The 17,867-nt window shown below is 40.9% G+C and overlaps 1 protein-coding gene across 1 annotated transcript; it reads right to left on the reverse strand.

Moving 5' to 3' along the window:
- Positions 1-13,620: 13,620 nt before the first annotated feature.
- On the reverse strand, positions 13,621-16,002 carry LOC147458619 (uncharacterized). The gene is made up of 4 exons (XM_086509664.1): positions 15,827-16,002; positions 15,706-15,746; positions 15,580-15,632; positions 13,621-14,555 (listed from the first exon to the last, which is right to left on the reverse strand). Exons 1-4 carry the CDS (start codon positions 15,893-15,895, stop codon positions 14,467-14,469), a joined length of 252 nt encoding a protein of 83 aa, XP_086365790.1. The 5' UTR covers positions 15,896-16,002; the 3' UTR covers positions 13,621-14,466.
- Between the last annotated feature and the right edge of the window lie 1,865 nt (positions 16,003-17,867).

The raw sequence follows: 17,867 nt of genomic DNA on the forward strand, positions 1-17,867 counted from the left end.
TGAAACATGTAGAACCATATAGCCTATCTAGTATATCATAGATTCTAGGTATTGGAAACTTGTTCTTAATGGTGGCTTTGTTGAAAGTCTTGTAGTCAATGCACATTCTCCAAGGTTCATCTTTCTTTAAAACCAACAACATTGGCAAACAATAAGGTGATGTATTGGGCTAAATGAGACCCTTCTCTCTGGAAACTCTTTCACTAGGTTCATAATTTCCTCAAGAATCCTCTAATGAGCTTGCATTAGATTCCCTTAGTTTGTCGGGACCCTCAGCTGCTCTACCATCTGATTCTCGTACTACTCTCGAATTCTGTGATGATATGTCATCCGGTTCCCCCGCTCCCAAGGGCCCTCTACTCTCAGTATTTTTGTCCAGATGCTTTGTAGATTGAGGCCCTAGGGGCTCTTTAAACATTACAAGGGATGCCCAAAAGTAGAGCCCCAAAAGCAATTTCATCAAAAGCACTAAACCCCCAAAAGCTAGTGTTAAAGCTGTCAGCTCGTTTTGTGAAAGTTCGTACGGCATACCATGTCAGCAGCATAAAACGCAAGCCTCCATACAATTGCCACATTATCAACACAATTTTTGGGCATCCATACATCTACCACATCATCAACCTTCACACAAGTTCTTTTTATTCCTTGTGTCCCTTAGGCTCCATCCGCCATAACTTGGTAGGAACTGACGGTTTAAAATTGGGCCACTTGGCAAGACTTTAAAGTTGGTAAAACTTATTCCGCATCTTTCATTATGACCCCTCTATCCAGAGTCCGTCCTTTAGGTCATGCCATGTCATCACTTTGTGACAACATATCTCTAAGTTCAAGGAAAAAGGAAATGGACCATTCAGTGTTATAAAAGATGTTTCACTTGGTGAGGCGGTAAAGCTAGCTACTGTGGACAATGATATCATGGCTATGGACTAGAAATATCATTTTCCACTAACTAATAAGATGTTAAGTAGACTAAATGCAGCTTGAGAGAAAAAATTGAAGAAACAAAAAGTAATCATGCAAGCTCAAATAAGGATTTTGAAGTGTAAGGCAACACAAAAGAGAAGCTCAACCAATTGCAGATATATGTCAAATCCAACCAATATAAGAGTTTTTCAATGGTAAAAATGTCTCAATTGTAGGGAGATCACCTATAGGTTATACCAAAAGAGCACTAGTTGATATTGGGGCTAGAGTCGATGTCATGAACTGCAACTTTTCAAGAAAAACAGTAACTTAGGTTAGACTCTTAGATTATGTAAATCCAAGAAAGATGACCAAAACAATGCTTTTCAAGCCAAAAACATAACTAATAAAAACTATAGAGAATCTCAAAGAAATTTAAAGAACCTTAGACTTGATACTTAGCACTTGGCAACAAGCGTTCCCTTTTTAAAAAAAAGTAGCATTTGAGAGAATATTGTCATGTTGTGGCATGTACATGAGATGAAAAAGAAAGTTTTAATTCACTTTCTATGACTTTTGATGTGTGGGAGCCGATCCTACAATGTACATCATGTGATGTGTTGGCCAATGGTTGTTGTCGTGTACATACCTTATCAAGGAGTCATGACCCTGGACACAATGGTGTTGGTCTATTCATATTTTTTTCTATGCTTTTGGAATGTGAATACATTAAATAAAGTATCAAGGCGCGCTCCTCTTTCCTAATAAGTTTGGCATGAGCAATCATTGTCCAAAGGTAGTAATTGGCATATGCAGCCATCATAGATGTGGTGAGAGATCATGAATAGTAAATAAATGATGCTCAAGGGAACATTTCTAAAGATGTACAAAATTTTCCCAAGTTTTTTTGTCTTTTTATGCTCTACCAAAAAGTAATAAAATGACAAAAATCATATTTTCAAACAAATTTCAAACTAGCAAGGTTGGAAGAGAAAGGGAAACCACCAAGGCAAAGATTCCAAAGTAAAGAAGTCTAAGTGCATAGATGTATATGATATGGTAATGTAGATCATGGTAAGAGGGGTTTGGGATAGCTTCAATGATGTTTTGAAGAGAGATTGTGCCTTCTTCAAGCATGGTAAAATCCATTTGAGAAAACAAGCATGCCATTGGGAAATAATTTTGGGGAAGGAGAAATAGAAAAGTTAGTGCAGGATAAAAGGTACTTCTCATGCAATCTTTGCAGTGGAAAACGACTACTTATGTTACAAAAAGAAGGGACAATTTTTGTTGAAAATGTTTCTCATGAGGTTAATGGGTTATGGCCATATACAAAAGCAAAGACCCCAAAAAGAAAAGGTGACTTGATAAGTGTTGGATCGTGTTGGTGACTACATACATAGAAAACACAACACGATGATCGCAATGAAGAATCCACAACTTCAAAGATCATTACCAAAAGTGAAGGAAGAAAGAACTCAATACCTTCCAATGAGGCTTCACCTGAAGAGCCTTGTCCACCTAAAGTGCCTTTGGAGGCACCATCAATAGGAAAAAAGAAAGAGCCAGCAAAATCTAAAGCAAAGGGCCTTTGCTTATAGGTTACAATTTGACATTGAAGTTTATGTAGACTTGAAGAAGGTATTAGAGGATAGGCTTTTGAATACCAAAGTTGAGCTTACTTTGGGTGAAATTCTTAGCATAGCTAAGCATCAGTTCCATGAGGATATTATAGATATCATAAGAAGGAAGAGGCAAACTCTTGCTCAATCTATTCCTCCCCAATCAAAGGGTGAAGGATAGGCATTAGAGGCAAGATACATGTACAAAAGAAACAATGCGATGTAAGTGTGACAGAATGCTACTAGTCTAGTAGAGCAAAACTTGTTTGCTTTGTGGATGTTGATGAAGAAGATGAAGCCACACACAAAGGTCACTACTCTAAGAGTCACTCAGCAAGAGCACCAACTAAAACTTTGGTCAAGTTGGGTGAATCTTGAGGAGTCCTATGTTGCATTGATAGATCACGGCTCGAAAAGAAAACTGATGTCCAAGAATCTTTGTATGAAGGGCGTGGCCAATAAACGCATCATGGTTGGATGACTCAAGCAAAATCAACCATCAAGAGATCTATATAGAACATGTCCAAATGTGAAGGTGACTATAGAGAATGTGAAGGATTAGCAAAATGCAAGATTTATCTACTTATCCTCTTATCCTTGGCAACCATATATCAAAGCCGGTTCAAGATTACTTCATGCAGGATTCCAAACAAGTTACAAAAAGGACATTTTTTGAATGAGTTTCATGACCAAAATAAGGATTGTTTCCTACGGAGGTACTAAGGGAGTTTCAGCAATGCTATGATCAATTGTCAACAACATAATAGATTATCTTGGACATGGAGGTGATGGAATTATTATTGCAAGCTGCTGATAAGGAACTTCATGAGAAGCTGGAGCTACTTTTGGAAGACGAGGACACTCAACATGACTAGAATATTGGGTGGAAGGATGAGGATGTCATTTTATTACTTATCAAGAGACCATAAGCTACTCTCAACACAAGCAAAAGCTAGCTGTTGAAAAACGTGAACATGCTTTAAATTTGGAGGAAAATAATAGGGTTTTGTAGAGGTCTGCTTACAACACACAAAGGGCAATCAAATCCTAGTAACGATAAAGCATACATCACATAGGCTTAATCTTCCATTTCATCGAGATAATGTATAATTCCTCTCATGTAAGCTTATGAATCATATTCAAGGCTCTCCTGCCATAAAGCCAATTTAAGAAGATCCTCCTAAATTCAATAGAATAGATGAGATACTCCAACCAAAAATTATCCTACAAGAGAAGGACAATGTACTGCATAGTGGTAAGGTTCTGCATAGATCATTTGTTCAATTCAAGAGTTAGTTTATCAATGACACAAAGTGGATGATGGCTCAACTTAAAGACTCTTTGTTCATTTAATTGAAGCATATAACCAAATACACGGGTTCAATGCAGAATGACCTATTTAATGTCTACTAGCTCAAGCGACCCGCCTTCGACGGGTCTCGCTCGCTCTTACTATGACACACATGGTATTTAATTAAGTTGTGCATATTTTCATAGTTAGCACAGATGAGATAGGGCTTGTTGACGTAGTTCAACACCTAATTCCTATAATAGAATATCACTTGCCCACCTCCTCAAAGTGTTGAAGGCACTACATTCAGAGAGAGACCCTCACTCCAGGGTTTAGATTATGCGCAAAGAACCTAGTGCTTCCTAGCCTTGCATTGATTTGATGACCATACCCTATGCTTTTTTTCTAACAACCCATTGGTTCCTTTACAAACAAAACCTTATGCTTTAACTAAATATGGAGGGGTGTTGGTCTTAAAATGGAAAACCAAGCATACGGGCTACATATAATGTTCTTGAAAAGACCACCACTGGCACAAAGAGACCCGCCTTTATCTTTCACCGTTCAAACAAATCGACAAATTACTAAGTGCAATAGATGAAATTTTACTGCAGTCCCAAGTTTGCAGTTGAACAAAACTTGGAATGACCCAAAGAGATCTCTACATCAAAAAAGCATGAATTACAAATGTGTGACAGATCTTGTGGAAACACTTAGCATAGCATTTTAGTGGAAAATGTGTGCAATTTCCACTACATGTAGTATTGTCCTAACCATTGTTCGCTTAAAAAAGGAGTTGTTGTAGTTCACAGCCAAAAGAACAAAAAGATGTCAAGGTAACTCTGTACATAACAATCTGGAACAAGTGTACAACTTCTACAAAGTCCAAACTCAATATCCTCCAGCAACAACCCAATTCACAACTTGCTTCACATGGATCACGAACATGGACCCTGTAAATATGCACATGCATCTGTACTCACGACTTATTGCGTTCAGTGGAACTCACTGTGTGTGTGTGTGTGTGTGTGTGTGTGTGTGTGTGTGTGTGTGTGTGTGTGTGTGTGTGTGTGTGTGTGTGTGTGTGTGTGTGTGTGTGTCGCACTCATTGTCTCGCTGGGCTAACTTGTCAAACTTAGAGCACACTCGTCGTTTGATTTAATTTCTTCCACGTGGCCCGGGAGGGTGCCGGATCCCTCTCCCTATTATGTATAGTATATATATATATATATCAGCTTCTCTATCTCTCTTAGCCGGTCCTCTCTCTCTCTCTCTCTCTCTCTCTCTCTCTCTCACTAATTTGCTAAAAACATTATTTTTTAGTAGAAACCATTAGAAAAGATCACAAATCTACTAAAATCCTTAAATTTTTTTAGAACGATTAAAATACATACATACATACATAGATAGATAGATAGATAGAGAGAGAGAGAGAGAGAGAGAGAGAGAGAGCAAGCTAGATCATCATCATCATCCACATCATCATCACCCATAGGTTTCCTCTCTCTCTCTCTCTCTCTCTCTCTCTCTCTCTCTCTCTCTCTCTCTCTCTCTCCCTCCTTCCTACTAGAATTGGATATCTTGAACCTTTGATACTCCTCTTAATATATTGATGAGTAGGTCTATGTTGTTACTAGAATTTGTTACCATATACATGTGGTAGTGATGTGTGTGAACACACTAGGACCGTCGGGGCATTTTTTCCCTCTTTAGGAGGTTTTTTCCCCCGTGCATTGTATTTACGCCCATCACTCTAGGGCTATCTATCTTTCCATTGCACACTAAGTAATACACTCTCTATTGTGTGTCTTGAGCTTCCTTCGTCTTCTCCAAGCTGTGTGTGTTTCCTTGCAACCCTAATTCCAACAATTGGTATCAGAGCAGGTCGCGTCCTCCCGGGCTTAGTCGCCAGCTGCTCGAGCACACGCCTGCTCACTTTCTCCGATTTCAGTGAGGTTTGGCAAGCGTTCGCAGATCGACAAATATTGTGGGAAACCTCGTAGAGCTTAGTCTGCTCAGATTTTCGATTAGGGCTCATTTCGGCCTCCGTTTCCACTACAGGCAGGTCTGCACATGCAAATTCGTCATTTTGTGCAAAAATTTTATCAGTGCCGTTTTCTGCATAACAAGTGCCTTATAGTCTTCTACGGTTTGTGCTATATAGCATGTGTTGTTCTCGTTCCATTTCTCCTATTTTCGGGCAGTTTTCACATCAGGTGCAGCATTTACCATGGCTGACAACAACAACACAGATGTGTTCAAGATGTTTGATTCTGAGGATAGGTTGGATGGGGACAACTACCCTATGTGGGCTTATATGATGCAACATGTTCTTGTGTCAAAGGGTGTCTGGAACATTGTGCAGGGCATTGATGTACGTCCTGGTTCTGAGGATGTAGGCGATGTTGAGGATGTTGTAGGTCTTGCTGATAGGATTGCAGTTGTTAGAGTTGTTTTGCCTACGGCAGAACAAGCTCGTTGGGATGTTAAGGATGTGCAGGCTCATGCATTGATTGCGTTGTCTGTGAAGTGCACCATTGTTCCTCACATCCGTTCAACAAAATCTGCAAAACAAGCTTGGGATATTTTGGCTGGTCTTTATGCAAGTCGCAATGAGGCTAAAATTGCTTTGTTGCGTAAAGAGCTGGAGTCGAAGATTATGCATGAGGAAGATGATATGGACACTTTCCTTGCTAGTGTCAAGGATATCAATGAGCAACTTATTTGTGCAGGTGAAGTTATTTCAGAGAATTCCCTTGTGCAGAAGGAAATCCAGAAGTTGTCAAGTTTGATGCATTATGCACATTGCTGTTGTAAGAGTCACTTTCCAGAAAAAATAGGACTAGACAGCGTGCAGTTGAACAGGCTTTTATTGCTTCTCAAAGAAAGGGTGGTAACAACAATGCAGCCACTTCTTATGGTTTTGCTGCGAGTGGCAAAAATTCTGTTCCTAATGCTTCTGCTGACAGCAATTCGTTTGAAAATTCTGGTGATAAGGGCAAAAAGAAGATGCGTTGCCATTATTGTAAAGCCAATGATCACTTGATCAAGTCGTGTCCTAAGTTGAAGGCCAAAGAGGCTAAGAAGAAAGAGGGTGGTTCCACTGCAAATGTTGGTTCCACTACAAATGCAGCCATTGTTGAGTCTTCTGTGAAAGGAGACTGTGTTGCTGATGTTGATGCAGAATGGGCTTTTAGCGCAGAGTGCACTTACAATCCTACTGTCCATGATGCATGCTTGTCAATTGCTGCAGATTCACATGTGTGGTATTTCGACAGTGGTGCTACAAAGCACATTACCTCACATCGTGAATTGTTTACCTCTCTCGAGTCTGTCCCTCATGGGAATTCAGTCACTTGTGCCAACAACGCCTCTTATCCAGTTCAGGGAGTTGGAAAGATTGTGCTCACTGCTGCTAATGGCAGTTCCTTCACACTTGTTGATGCACTTTATGTACCTGGGATCAAGAAGAATCTCTTGTCTGTATCCGCACTTGCTAGACTTGGACTTGTAGTCAAATTTGTGGATGACATATGTACAGTTCATGATCTCAGTTTTGGTGATGAAATTGTTGCATCTGGGCTTTTGTGCCGTGGGCTGTATAAGCTCACTTTGTATGACAAGTGTGGGCAAAATTTTGCAAATGCTGTTGTAGATTCAAGGGCTATTTCAGATGCAAAACTTTGGCATGCACGTTTTGGTCATCTGAATTTTGCCAGTTTGTTGCGTTTGCAGAAATCTGATATGGTTGCTTCTTTGCCGCCTCTTGAAGCACCTGTCAAACATGTTTGTGAAGGGTGTATTTTGGGTAAGATGCAGCGTTCTAAGTTTCCAAAGGATGGTTCAGTTCGAGCCACATGTAGGTTGCAGCTTGTGCATAGTGATGTTTGTGGACCCATGCAAACTCCGTCCTTGGGCAATTACCTGTACTTCGTGACTTTCATTGATGATTACTCCAGGCATGCATGGGTATTTCCGCTTAAAGCGAATTCCGAAGTTTTTATGTGCTTCAAACAATTTCCGGCTATGGCTGAAAATGTCTTGAAATGTACTATGGGCACCCTCCGTTTCGATCGAGGGGGGAGTATATGTCTCATGAATTTAATGCATTTCTGGCTAGTCGTCGGATAAAACACCAATGTACAGTGCCTTATACGCCTTAGCAAGATGGTGTTGGTGAGAGGAAAAACAAGTCACTGACGGAAATGGCACGATGTATGGTCAAAAGTCAAGCTTTTCCACATTCTTTTTGGCTTGAGGCCATCATGTGTGCCACTTATGTACTTAACAGGTGTCCTACAAAAGCTTTGCAGTCTATTACTCCATATGAAGCATGGCATGATAGAAAGCCTTCTATTGAGCACATGCGTGTTTTTGGTTGTTTGGCATATGCTTTGGTGCCACAACTGCAACACAAAAAATTGGATGATAAGGCTGTCAAATGTATTTTTGTTGGTTATACTGTTGAAAGAAAAGGTTACAGGTTGTATCATCCGCAAACAAAACGTATTTTGGTTTCAAGGGATGTAGTGTTTGTGGAAGATTGTGTTCAGCCCTTGCTGTCATGTACTAGAGACAGTAATGTAAGCTCACCGGACATTTATGACACTTTGTTGCCTCTTTTTAGTGGTGGAAATACGAATGTAAGTTCCAATGAGGAAAATGTGCATCCTATGGGGGTTTCTGAAAATGTTTTAGATCAGCCTATTACTGATGCAGATGTACATGATGAGGAAAGGGTTGAAAATGAGCAGGCTAGAGGTATGCCAAAATGGCTGGTGCACACTTTGCGTGACAGTAAATTGGATGCACCTTTGTCTAGTCGTACTCGTTCAGGCTCTCGCCATGCATCTTCTGCATCGGATTGTAATGCTTTGGCTGTGTCTAGCTTACATAATGTTGAGGAACCTATGTCTTTTGATGAAGCACAGAATTCAGAAAATTGGATGGCTGCCATGCAATCAGAATATGATGCACTTATAGAAAATGACACATGGACTTTATGTGACTTGCCTCCTGGCAAAAATGCCATTGGTACGAAGTGGGTTTACAAGTTGAAACGCAAGCCGGATGGTGAGATCGATCGCCATAAGGCTCGACTTATTTCAAAGGGTTATGCACAGCAAAAAGGCATAGATTATGAAGAGACTTTTGCTCCCACTTGTCGTATGACTACTGTGTGTTTTCTATGTGCATTGGCATCTCATTTTGGTTGGGATGTACATCAATCAGACATTGTTACTGCTTTCTTGAATGGTGACATATTTGAGGAAGTTTATGTAACGCAGCCTCGCGGTTTTGTCATAAAAGGACAAGAGGACAAAGTGTGCAGATGTAAGAAGGCTTTGTATGGGTTGAAGCAATCTCCTCGTGCTTGGTATGAGAAAGCTAACACTCATTTGGTCAAACGAGGCTTTCGTAACAGTCCAACAAAAAGCACTTTGTATGTAAAGTGTGAGGGTGATGCACTTCTCATTGTGGTTCTTTATGTAGATGATTTGCTGATCACTGGACCAAATGAGAGACATATTGCTAAATTTAAGGCTGATTTGAATGCTACTTTCAAGATGAAAGATTTGGGGCTGTTGCATCATTACTTGGGTATACAGTTTAAGCAGTGTGATAATGGTATTGCCTTGTGTCAGAAAAGTTACATAGAGACATTGCTATGTAAGTTTGGACTTGAGGATTGCAAACCTATTGCCACTCCCATGGAAACAGGTTTGAAGTTGAGTCTACATGATGCTGGCGATCCTGCTGATGTCATTCTTTACCAAATGCTGTTGTCTGCCTCATTTATGTATGCAACACGAGGCCACATATTCAGTTTGCAGTCTCACAGGTCAGCAGATTTATGCATAGCCCAGGGTCTAAGCATTGGAAGGCTGTCAACAGGATTTTCCGCTACCTTAGTGGCACTTTACATCTTGGCTTGTTTTATCCCAAGGGGGGATCATTACCGCCAGACTTACATGCTTTTTCGGACTCAGATTGGGCTGGTTGTTTTGACACGCGAGTGTCCACAAGTGGTTTTTGTTTCATGCTTGGCAGTTCATGTATATCATGGTTGAGCAAGAAGCAACCTACTGTGGCCACTTCGAGTTGTGAGGCTGAGTACAGGGCAGTCTTCACAGCTACAGTTGAGTGTGTATGGCTCAGACGCCTTATGGCTGATTTGGGCGTTGGACAGGACACTGCCAACACTATCTACACTGACAGTCAGAGCGCATTGGCAGTTGTGAGGAACCCAGTTTTTCATGCTCGCACAAAGCACATTGAGGTGCATTACCACTATGTCAAGGAGAGGCTCTCAGCAGGAGAGATCAGCTTGGCTTATGTGCCAACACAGGACAACCTTGCAGATCTTTTCACAAAGGCATTGTCTCGTGAGAAGCTTGAAGCTTTCCGCAAAGCTTTGGGCTTACTCCCCTTTGTGGACTGATCATGTCCTCAGGGCATGGCACTTCCCTTTAGTCATGTGCCAGCTCTTGTTCACCGCATCACTCCAGGGGAGATTTGTTACCATATACATGTGGTAGTGATGTGTGTGAACACACTAGGACCGCTGGGGCATTTTTTCCCTCTTTAGGAGGTCTTTTCCCCCGTGCATTGTATATACGCCCATCACTCTAGGGCTATCTATCTTTCCATTGCACACTAAGTAATACACTCTCTATTGTGTGCCTTAAGCTTCCTTCGTCTTCTCCAAGCTGTGTGTGTTTCCCTGCAACCCTAATTCCAACAGAATTGGCTATCTTGAACCTTTGATACTCCTCTTTATATATTGATGAGTAGGTCTATGTTGTGATGCTATCTATAATGGTCATTACATTTTAGGTTTCAGTAAACTATGCCAGTAATGGTTCAAAAAGGGCCTTGGATCTCTAGCGAGTTGATCTCTCTCTCTCTCTCTCTCTCTCTCTCTCTCTCTCTCTCTCTCTCTCTCTTCTAGCGAGTAGCACCTCTAGTTTCATTTTATATTTCTTTCGTACCCAAACATGCTATCAGATTTACCAGTTTGTATTATTGAAAAATTTACCAAAATACCCCTCAAATTTCAAAAATCCCCAAAACACCCTTGTATCTATTTTGGCTGGATTGATCAAGATTTTCTAATCATTATTCTCTTTTGACAATTGAGATCTTTTCTTGAGTACTTAGCATGTAATTTGTCACAAATTATCCTTCAAAAAAGGCAATTATGTTTGAAAATAATGGAGCGATTCATCTCCAAAGCCTACATAACCAACTCCCTTAACGACGCTTGTTGACTAAATCTCTTGTTGCCAAAATTAGTCTTTGGGCAACAACGTTCAGGTATCTTTATTAGAGTTGTAAATAGGCTCTGTGTGTGTGTGTGTGATTGTGTGTGTTGTGCAGCTTGTTTCCAAGTTTGGCTTTCGAGTTCCAAGCTTCTCTTCACACTTACGAACATAGTACTATCAGGATCCAGCTCTCTGAGCTCTCTCTCTCTCTCTCTCTCTCTCTCTCTCTCTCTCTCTCTCTCTCTCTCTCTCTCTCTCTCTCTCTCTCTCGTGCGTTAATTCAAACATTTTTGAATTAACGCACACGAGAGAGAGAGAGAGAGCGCGAATGTTTGAATTAACGCACGCGAGAGAGAGAGAGAGCGCGAATGTTTGAATTAACGCACGCGAGAGAGAGAGAGAGAGAGAGAGAGAGAGAGAGAGAGAGAGAGAGAGAGAGAGATACATAAGAGTTGTGTGCATATGCACAAGAGAGAGCTACATGCATGTATGCTTGCATATCGAATTAGCTCAAGAAACCACTACATGTAGTATTGTCCTAACCATTGTTCACTTAAAAAAGGAGTTGTTGTAGTTCACAACCAAAAGAACAAAAAGATGTCAAGGTAACTCAGTAAAAGATCACAAAATCTACTAAAACCGTTAATTTTTTTAGAACGATTAAAATAGATAGATAGATAGAGAGAGAGAGAGAGAGGAAACCTATGGGTGATGATGATGTGGACGATGATGATGATCTCTCTCTCTCTCTCTCTCTCTCTCTCTCTCTCTTCCTTCTACTAGAATGGGCTATCTTGAACCTTTGATACTCCTCTTTATATATTTATGAGTAGGTACCTCTATGTTGTTACTAGAATTGGCAATCAGCTTGAACCTTTGATACTCCTGTTTATATATTGATGAGTAGGTCTATGTTGTGATGCTATCTATAATGGTCATTATATTTTAGGTTTCAGTAAACTATGCCAGTAATGGTTCAAAAAGGGCCTTGGATCTCTAGCGAGTTGATCTCTCTCTCTCTCTCTCTCTCTCTCTCTCTCTAGCTAGTAGCACTTCTAGTTTCATTTTATATTTCTTTCGTACCTAAACATGGTATCAAATTTACCAGTTTGTCTCATAGGTCATTTTGGCCTCTTGAAGACGTTAATATATTATTGGAAAATTTATCAAAATACTCCTCTAATTTGTGGAAATTTCCAAAATATCCCTCAAATTTCAAAAATCCCCAAAACACCCTTTAATCTATTTTGGTTGGATTGATCAAGATTTTCTAATCATTATTCTTTTTTGACAATTGAGATCTGTTTTTGAGTACTTAGTGTGTAATTTGTCACAAATTATCCTTCAAAAAAGACAATTATGTTTGAAAATAATGGAGCAATTCATCTCCAAAGCCTACATAACCAACTCCCTTAACGGCGCTTGCTGACTACATCTCTTGCTGCCAAAATTAGTCTCTGGGCAACAACATTCAAGTATCTATATTAGAGTTGTAAATACTCTGTGTGTGTGTGTGTGTGTGTGTGTGTGTGTGTGTGTGTGGTGCAGCTTGTTTCCATGTCCGGCTTTCGAGTTCCGAGCTTCTCTTCACACTTACGAACATAGTACTATCAGGCTCCAGCTTCTCTCTCTCTCTCTCTCTCTCTCTGGCCTCGGCTATGAAAAGCTCCGCATCTCTCATTCTCTCTTGCCTCGGCTATGAAAAGCTCCGCATCTCTCTCTCTCTCTCTCTCTCTCTCTCTGTGGCCTCGGCTATGAAAAGCTCCGCATCTCTCCAACTCTCTCTCTCTCTCTCTCTCTCCTATGAGAAGCTCCGCATCTCTCCCTTCCCCCATTATCGTGCCGTTTTCAAGTTCAACAAGTGATATAATCACAAGGCCTGCCAATATTGAAGAGATGCACCAAGTAACGAGGGAAAGGCAACCCTTTGTTGGCATATTATGGTAGTATGGCCATATTAGTTTACAATTGAGTCAACGACTAGGGCCTATACCAGTTACATATGTGAAAAAAATGTAGCAATGTGCATTTAAATAATCAATTTTCTAATGTTTAGATTTTGAATCATAATTCTTCATCAGCAAGATCATTAGGCAGCTCCGGGTGAGGTGTCTTACCCTTGAAACTTCTTAATCGATCCTGGCACAGATGTTTACAACAAAGAGTAGACTTTCCATTGCCTGGAAGTCTCACTACGTTTACAAGACCCTTTGATCTTGTCAAGTACAAGTTGCACAGTAGTGAGGATGGACAGAGTAATTTTAAAAAAAATACAATAACCCTCTACGTACATTTATTTGTAATATTTTTGTTTAGATTAATCCTTTTTTATCATATCTTAACTCAAAAAAATTGTATTTTTACATATATACACACACCTAGAAGGTCATTTTTGGTGTTTGTCCTCATATATTTGTAGAATCAAGTTAAATAAGGACATAACTAGTCGGGTTCACAAAAAATTTCCATAATAAAACACCAAAACCAAAAATAATAGAAAATAATGTCCCTTTTTTGCACACTGGGTTCGCATTGGCAATGCCTCCCCCCCTCCGAGTTGGAGTCCTCCTAGACAATGGTGTATCGCCCTAGGTAAGTGCATCAAAAAATCACTAAAAGAATGAACACATGATTCTAAGCACCAGAGCTAGTTCAGATACTTGTTGCAGAACGAGTAAGTGCATCAACAAATCATTGAAAGAATGAACACATGATTTTAAGCACCAGAGCTAGTTCGGATACTTGTTGCAGAACGAGTTTTCATCATGCTAATGAAGATCTGATGTAGCTCTAGCCTAGAATATTTGAGAGTGCAGACAACACAAAGGATTAAAATGCAAGCATTAACGACACAAGTACTACACCTGAGACACGCACCGCATGCCTTATGAGCCAGAGAAATCATGCCTCTCTAGAGGTGGAATGTTACTGCAAATGGTTGATCGAGCAAATTCTCTCAATTCAGTGGGTCAAGTCCACTATGAGAAGAGAGCATTTCTAAAGCCTTGTGCCATTCTGCCAAGTCATTGCGAGCTGAGTTGGGTTGTTCCTCTTCAAATTCCTTCCATTTTGCTTGCCACTTATCAAGCTTAAGCTTGCAGTAGTGCGGCTTCAACTCCTAGGGACTAGGGAGTGAGCTTGAAAAACATGCATAGGATACGTTGCTGAGGAGCGGCAGCGAGACAAACGTGCACAATTCACGCATGGGTCATTTTGAAGATTGAGACGTACTCCCCAAAGAGAAGCGGTAGGACAAGGTTACTGGTGCAAGTAGCATGGGAGAAGCGAAAGGGGAAATAGAGGCCAGGAGACTGGCTATGGTGGGTGACGTCCAGGAGGTTGGAGCAGGAGTTGATCAGCTTGCCATAGAGCTTTCCTGAAAATGTCATCTGTGGAACAGTACTGTGTGATAGAAAATCGTCATCCTTCCCAACGCCTGGAAGAAGATGATGGTCAATGTCGTTGACACTGCATCTGGCAACAACAGCAGCATGGAAGCCACACATGATTAATATTTGGTGAGGGTAGATGACTAGCTAACTAGCAGATTTCTATTGCACAAGCACCAAAACATACGGTTGAACAAGCAGCAGATGATGAATTGCAGATTTACAAGACCCGAAAACAATGGATGAACAAGCAGCAGGTTATGAAGTGCAAGCTTAAGAATAGGTGATGAATCACAGGAGCCAGAACAGCAGGCAAACACTACAGCCTACATGCTAAGCCCTACAATATATTGCAAGGTCTTGCAAGGGGACACCAGCTCAAGAGTCATGATCCTATGGATTGCATCATTTTTAGTGTGCTGATTGGCCCTCCACTATTGAAGAAATTGGAAGGCCCTCGACCCCTATAGGCCCTTCTTGCAAACGGGTTGCAAGTTGCAGCTAGTCAAGCATTGCAACCACGTTACCACACATTAACTATGGCTTGCTCCACAGTCAGATCCAGATACACGGGTGACGGTCCTGGTCCTGGTCCTGGATGGAACGTCAAGGAAGGAAACGGACTAGTAGCATCCATCCTTCCCCTCTCATTATGACACATCATTGAGCCGAGAGCCCCTTCATTTCCCATCATCACAGATCTATAATATGTATCCAGTAACCAGTTTATTGTTTCAAATATTTAACCACTTGAGTGGCACAAAGTGTTGCCGATGTTTCATTACATGTCACAGGGAAACATGCTTAATCATAACAGAGTAATTATTTTTGGCATGTTCAATTTTGCGAGAAATAAGGAAACTCAGATCTGTGCACGAACAGGCCCCCTAAGAAACTAGGAAGAGCATTCATAATACAAGCGCTTGACTCTTGAGCATGAAACTCTGCAACCGAAAAGCAAAAACTTAAATAGGATAGATTACTAAAGTGTTCGAAAACACACTGAGGCATACACTTGACTCCCAACCCTGTAAATCTGCAAACGAAGAGAAAAACCTAAACCGGGATGAATCAAACTAAAAATTTGAAAAAGTTTGAAGGAGTCTCACCATGCATGAATCTGGAAATGAACTCCATGAGGTAAGCGCCAACAAGCAGCCCTCTGGAACCACCAACGTTATGAGTAAGACATCGGGTTGGGTTGCAAGCAAGTGCAGGGCTGCAAGCGCATGGACAGAGAAAGGAGAAATCCTATGCATCGGTAGGCCACCACTAGCTGAACAAAAGGATTGGCATGAGCACTCATTCATGAAGCCCTGGCAACCCTAACTTGCCCTCAAGGCTCAACTGCAATACCTCATCGAATAAACACGCAACAACGATGTGCGTCAAGTCCCTGGGGCAGCTTTGCCAAGTCTGCGACATCGCTGCCTCGTGCCCACCCTCATCTCCTCAAGGGTTGTGCCAAATGTCTCTTCCACGTTCAACCATTGCAAGTTTCATGGCTCATGTAACATTGAAACTCCATGTTAACTTACGCTAATCATATGGTAGCATAGAAGTCCAAACTCCTTTCTTGGTAAATTAGAATTCATTTCACATTTCAAAGCTCAAGAAATGTCTATCATTAGATTTACACACTCTTCAGTGCCCACTATCTTATTTCAACCAATCAACCTTTTTGACCTATCAAAAAAATGCTTGAAAATACAACATGATCTTTTCTCTATTTTAGTCAGCAAAAAGAGAAGCCATCTCTATAGCCTTTGCCTTTTGGGCAGGCCAAAAATGTCAGCGAAGGCAAGGGAAAAAGGAGAAATTTTGCTCGAAAATAGACAAAATTAGTGTAAAAACCCAAAAAATAAACCTAATTTTCCTCTTGAAAAAATTGAAGAAAGGAAATTCTGTATGCTTCGAAAAATGACTACGCTCTCGCCTCGCCCGTTCGAACCCTGCAGCTTCGTGTACCTTGCAAGTAAAGATTCGCTCTCTACTTCTTGCCTCATGATCCCTCATCACCTCTGCCAATGTCCAAAGTACTCAGCAACGCTATGACAGTCCCCAATATCTTCAGCCAGTTATCCCTCGACCTCTCACGGGAGCCTGTCAAGCTTATCAACCTCACCAGCGAGCCCCTGCATCCCTCAGTTACCTTCACCACCAGTACCCTCATCGCCACCCTTCCGACCATTGGTGCTTCCCACACTGCCTACCGCAGCACCCATTGACCTGGTCGAGCATGTGAGGCAGTTGCAGCAAGCTCTGGTTGAGGTCACTCAAAGCTTGGACCATTGTCGTCCTCACTGCTCTCTGCAGAGGAGCTGGACCCCACTTCTGCCAGTGCATGCTCGATTCGCGTGAGCAGACCCTTCTCTCTCTCTCTCTCTCTCTCTCTCTCTCTCTCTCTCTCTCTCTCTCTCTCTCTCAATCATCATATGCATCATGATGGTGAACCTACAAACGCTTTGTGAGATCTAGAAGTCCTCATTAGAGATGGTCCTTATTTGGTGCAATCACCTCACTTGCTTCTCAAACGAGTACACCTTGAGAAGTTCCAGCATCTATTGGAGCTTCTCTAGTTCATTACAAACAAAGCAATCAATTGAGGAGTTCATACCCATATCAAGCCCAAGACCCCCAACTATTTAATTGGTGCTATTAAGCCATTGATTATTCAATTTGGGCCAAATTTCCAACTAAGCAACATGGTAAGCCCATGGGAAATACCCATAACAATTTGACTATTACAACAACATTTGGCTCAAGATATTGTGAATCTAGTGTTACACTAAGACAATTGATTGAAAATATTGCCTTAATTGGAATCATACATAGTAGAGATTCAACACAACCAACACGACATTCTCAAATAGCATGCTACTTGGCATTCACATTGGACAAAGCTTTTCTACCATCACAGTTTCCCATAAGTGCACAATGTCTACGAAAAAATATTTTCTCCATTTGATTTATCATACTCAAAGATCCACTATTCCATCCAAAGGCTCCACAAGCTGGCAAATAGCAAGTTTCTTCGTTCGGATGATTTGTCAATCTCTACATTTGCTTTAAGGGTTTTCCCTTGACACTGAAATACAAACAAGCCATTTTCAATTCCCTTTATGCAATCATATGTGTCAATTGTGTCATCATTCTTGAGTTACTACCTGCATATTTTTGTTTTGGTTGTCTAGTTTGATAGCTGCTTCATTTCATGTCATCTTATGCCAAGCACATGAAGCAATTGCGAAGAGCCAAATAAATTCTTGAGGGACACCCAAAGAGAAGAAGCACCAAAAACTTAGCAAGTATCTGCTATCATCTTCAACATCAAGAGGAGCTACTTGAAAACTAAGATAAAGGATGCATCAACATCAATCTCTTAGCATTAAATTCA

The sequence above is a fragment of the Adiantum capillus-veneris genome, chromosome 4 (genome assembly GCF_014529385.1).
Source record: "Adiantum capillus-veneris isolate H3 chromosome 4, ASM1452938v2, whole genome shotgun sequence".
Lineage (NCBI taxonomy): Eukaryota > Viridiplantae > Streptophyta > Polypodiopsida > Polypodiales > Pteridaceae > Adiantum > Adiantum capillus-veneris.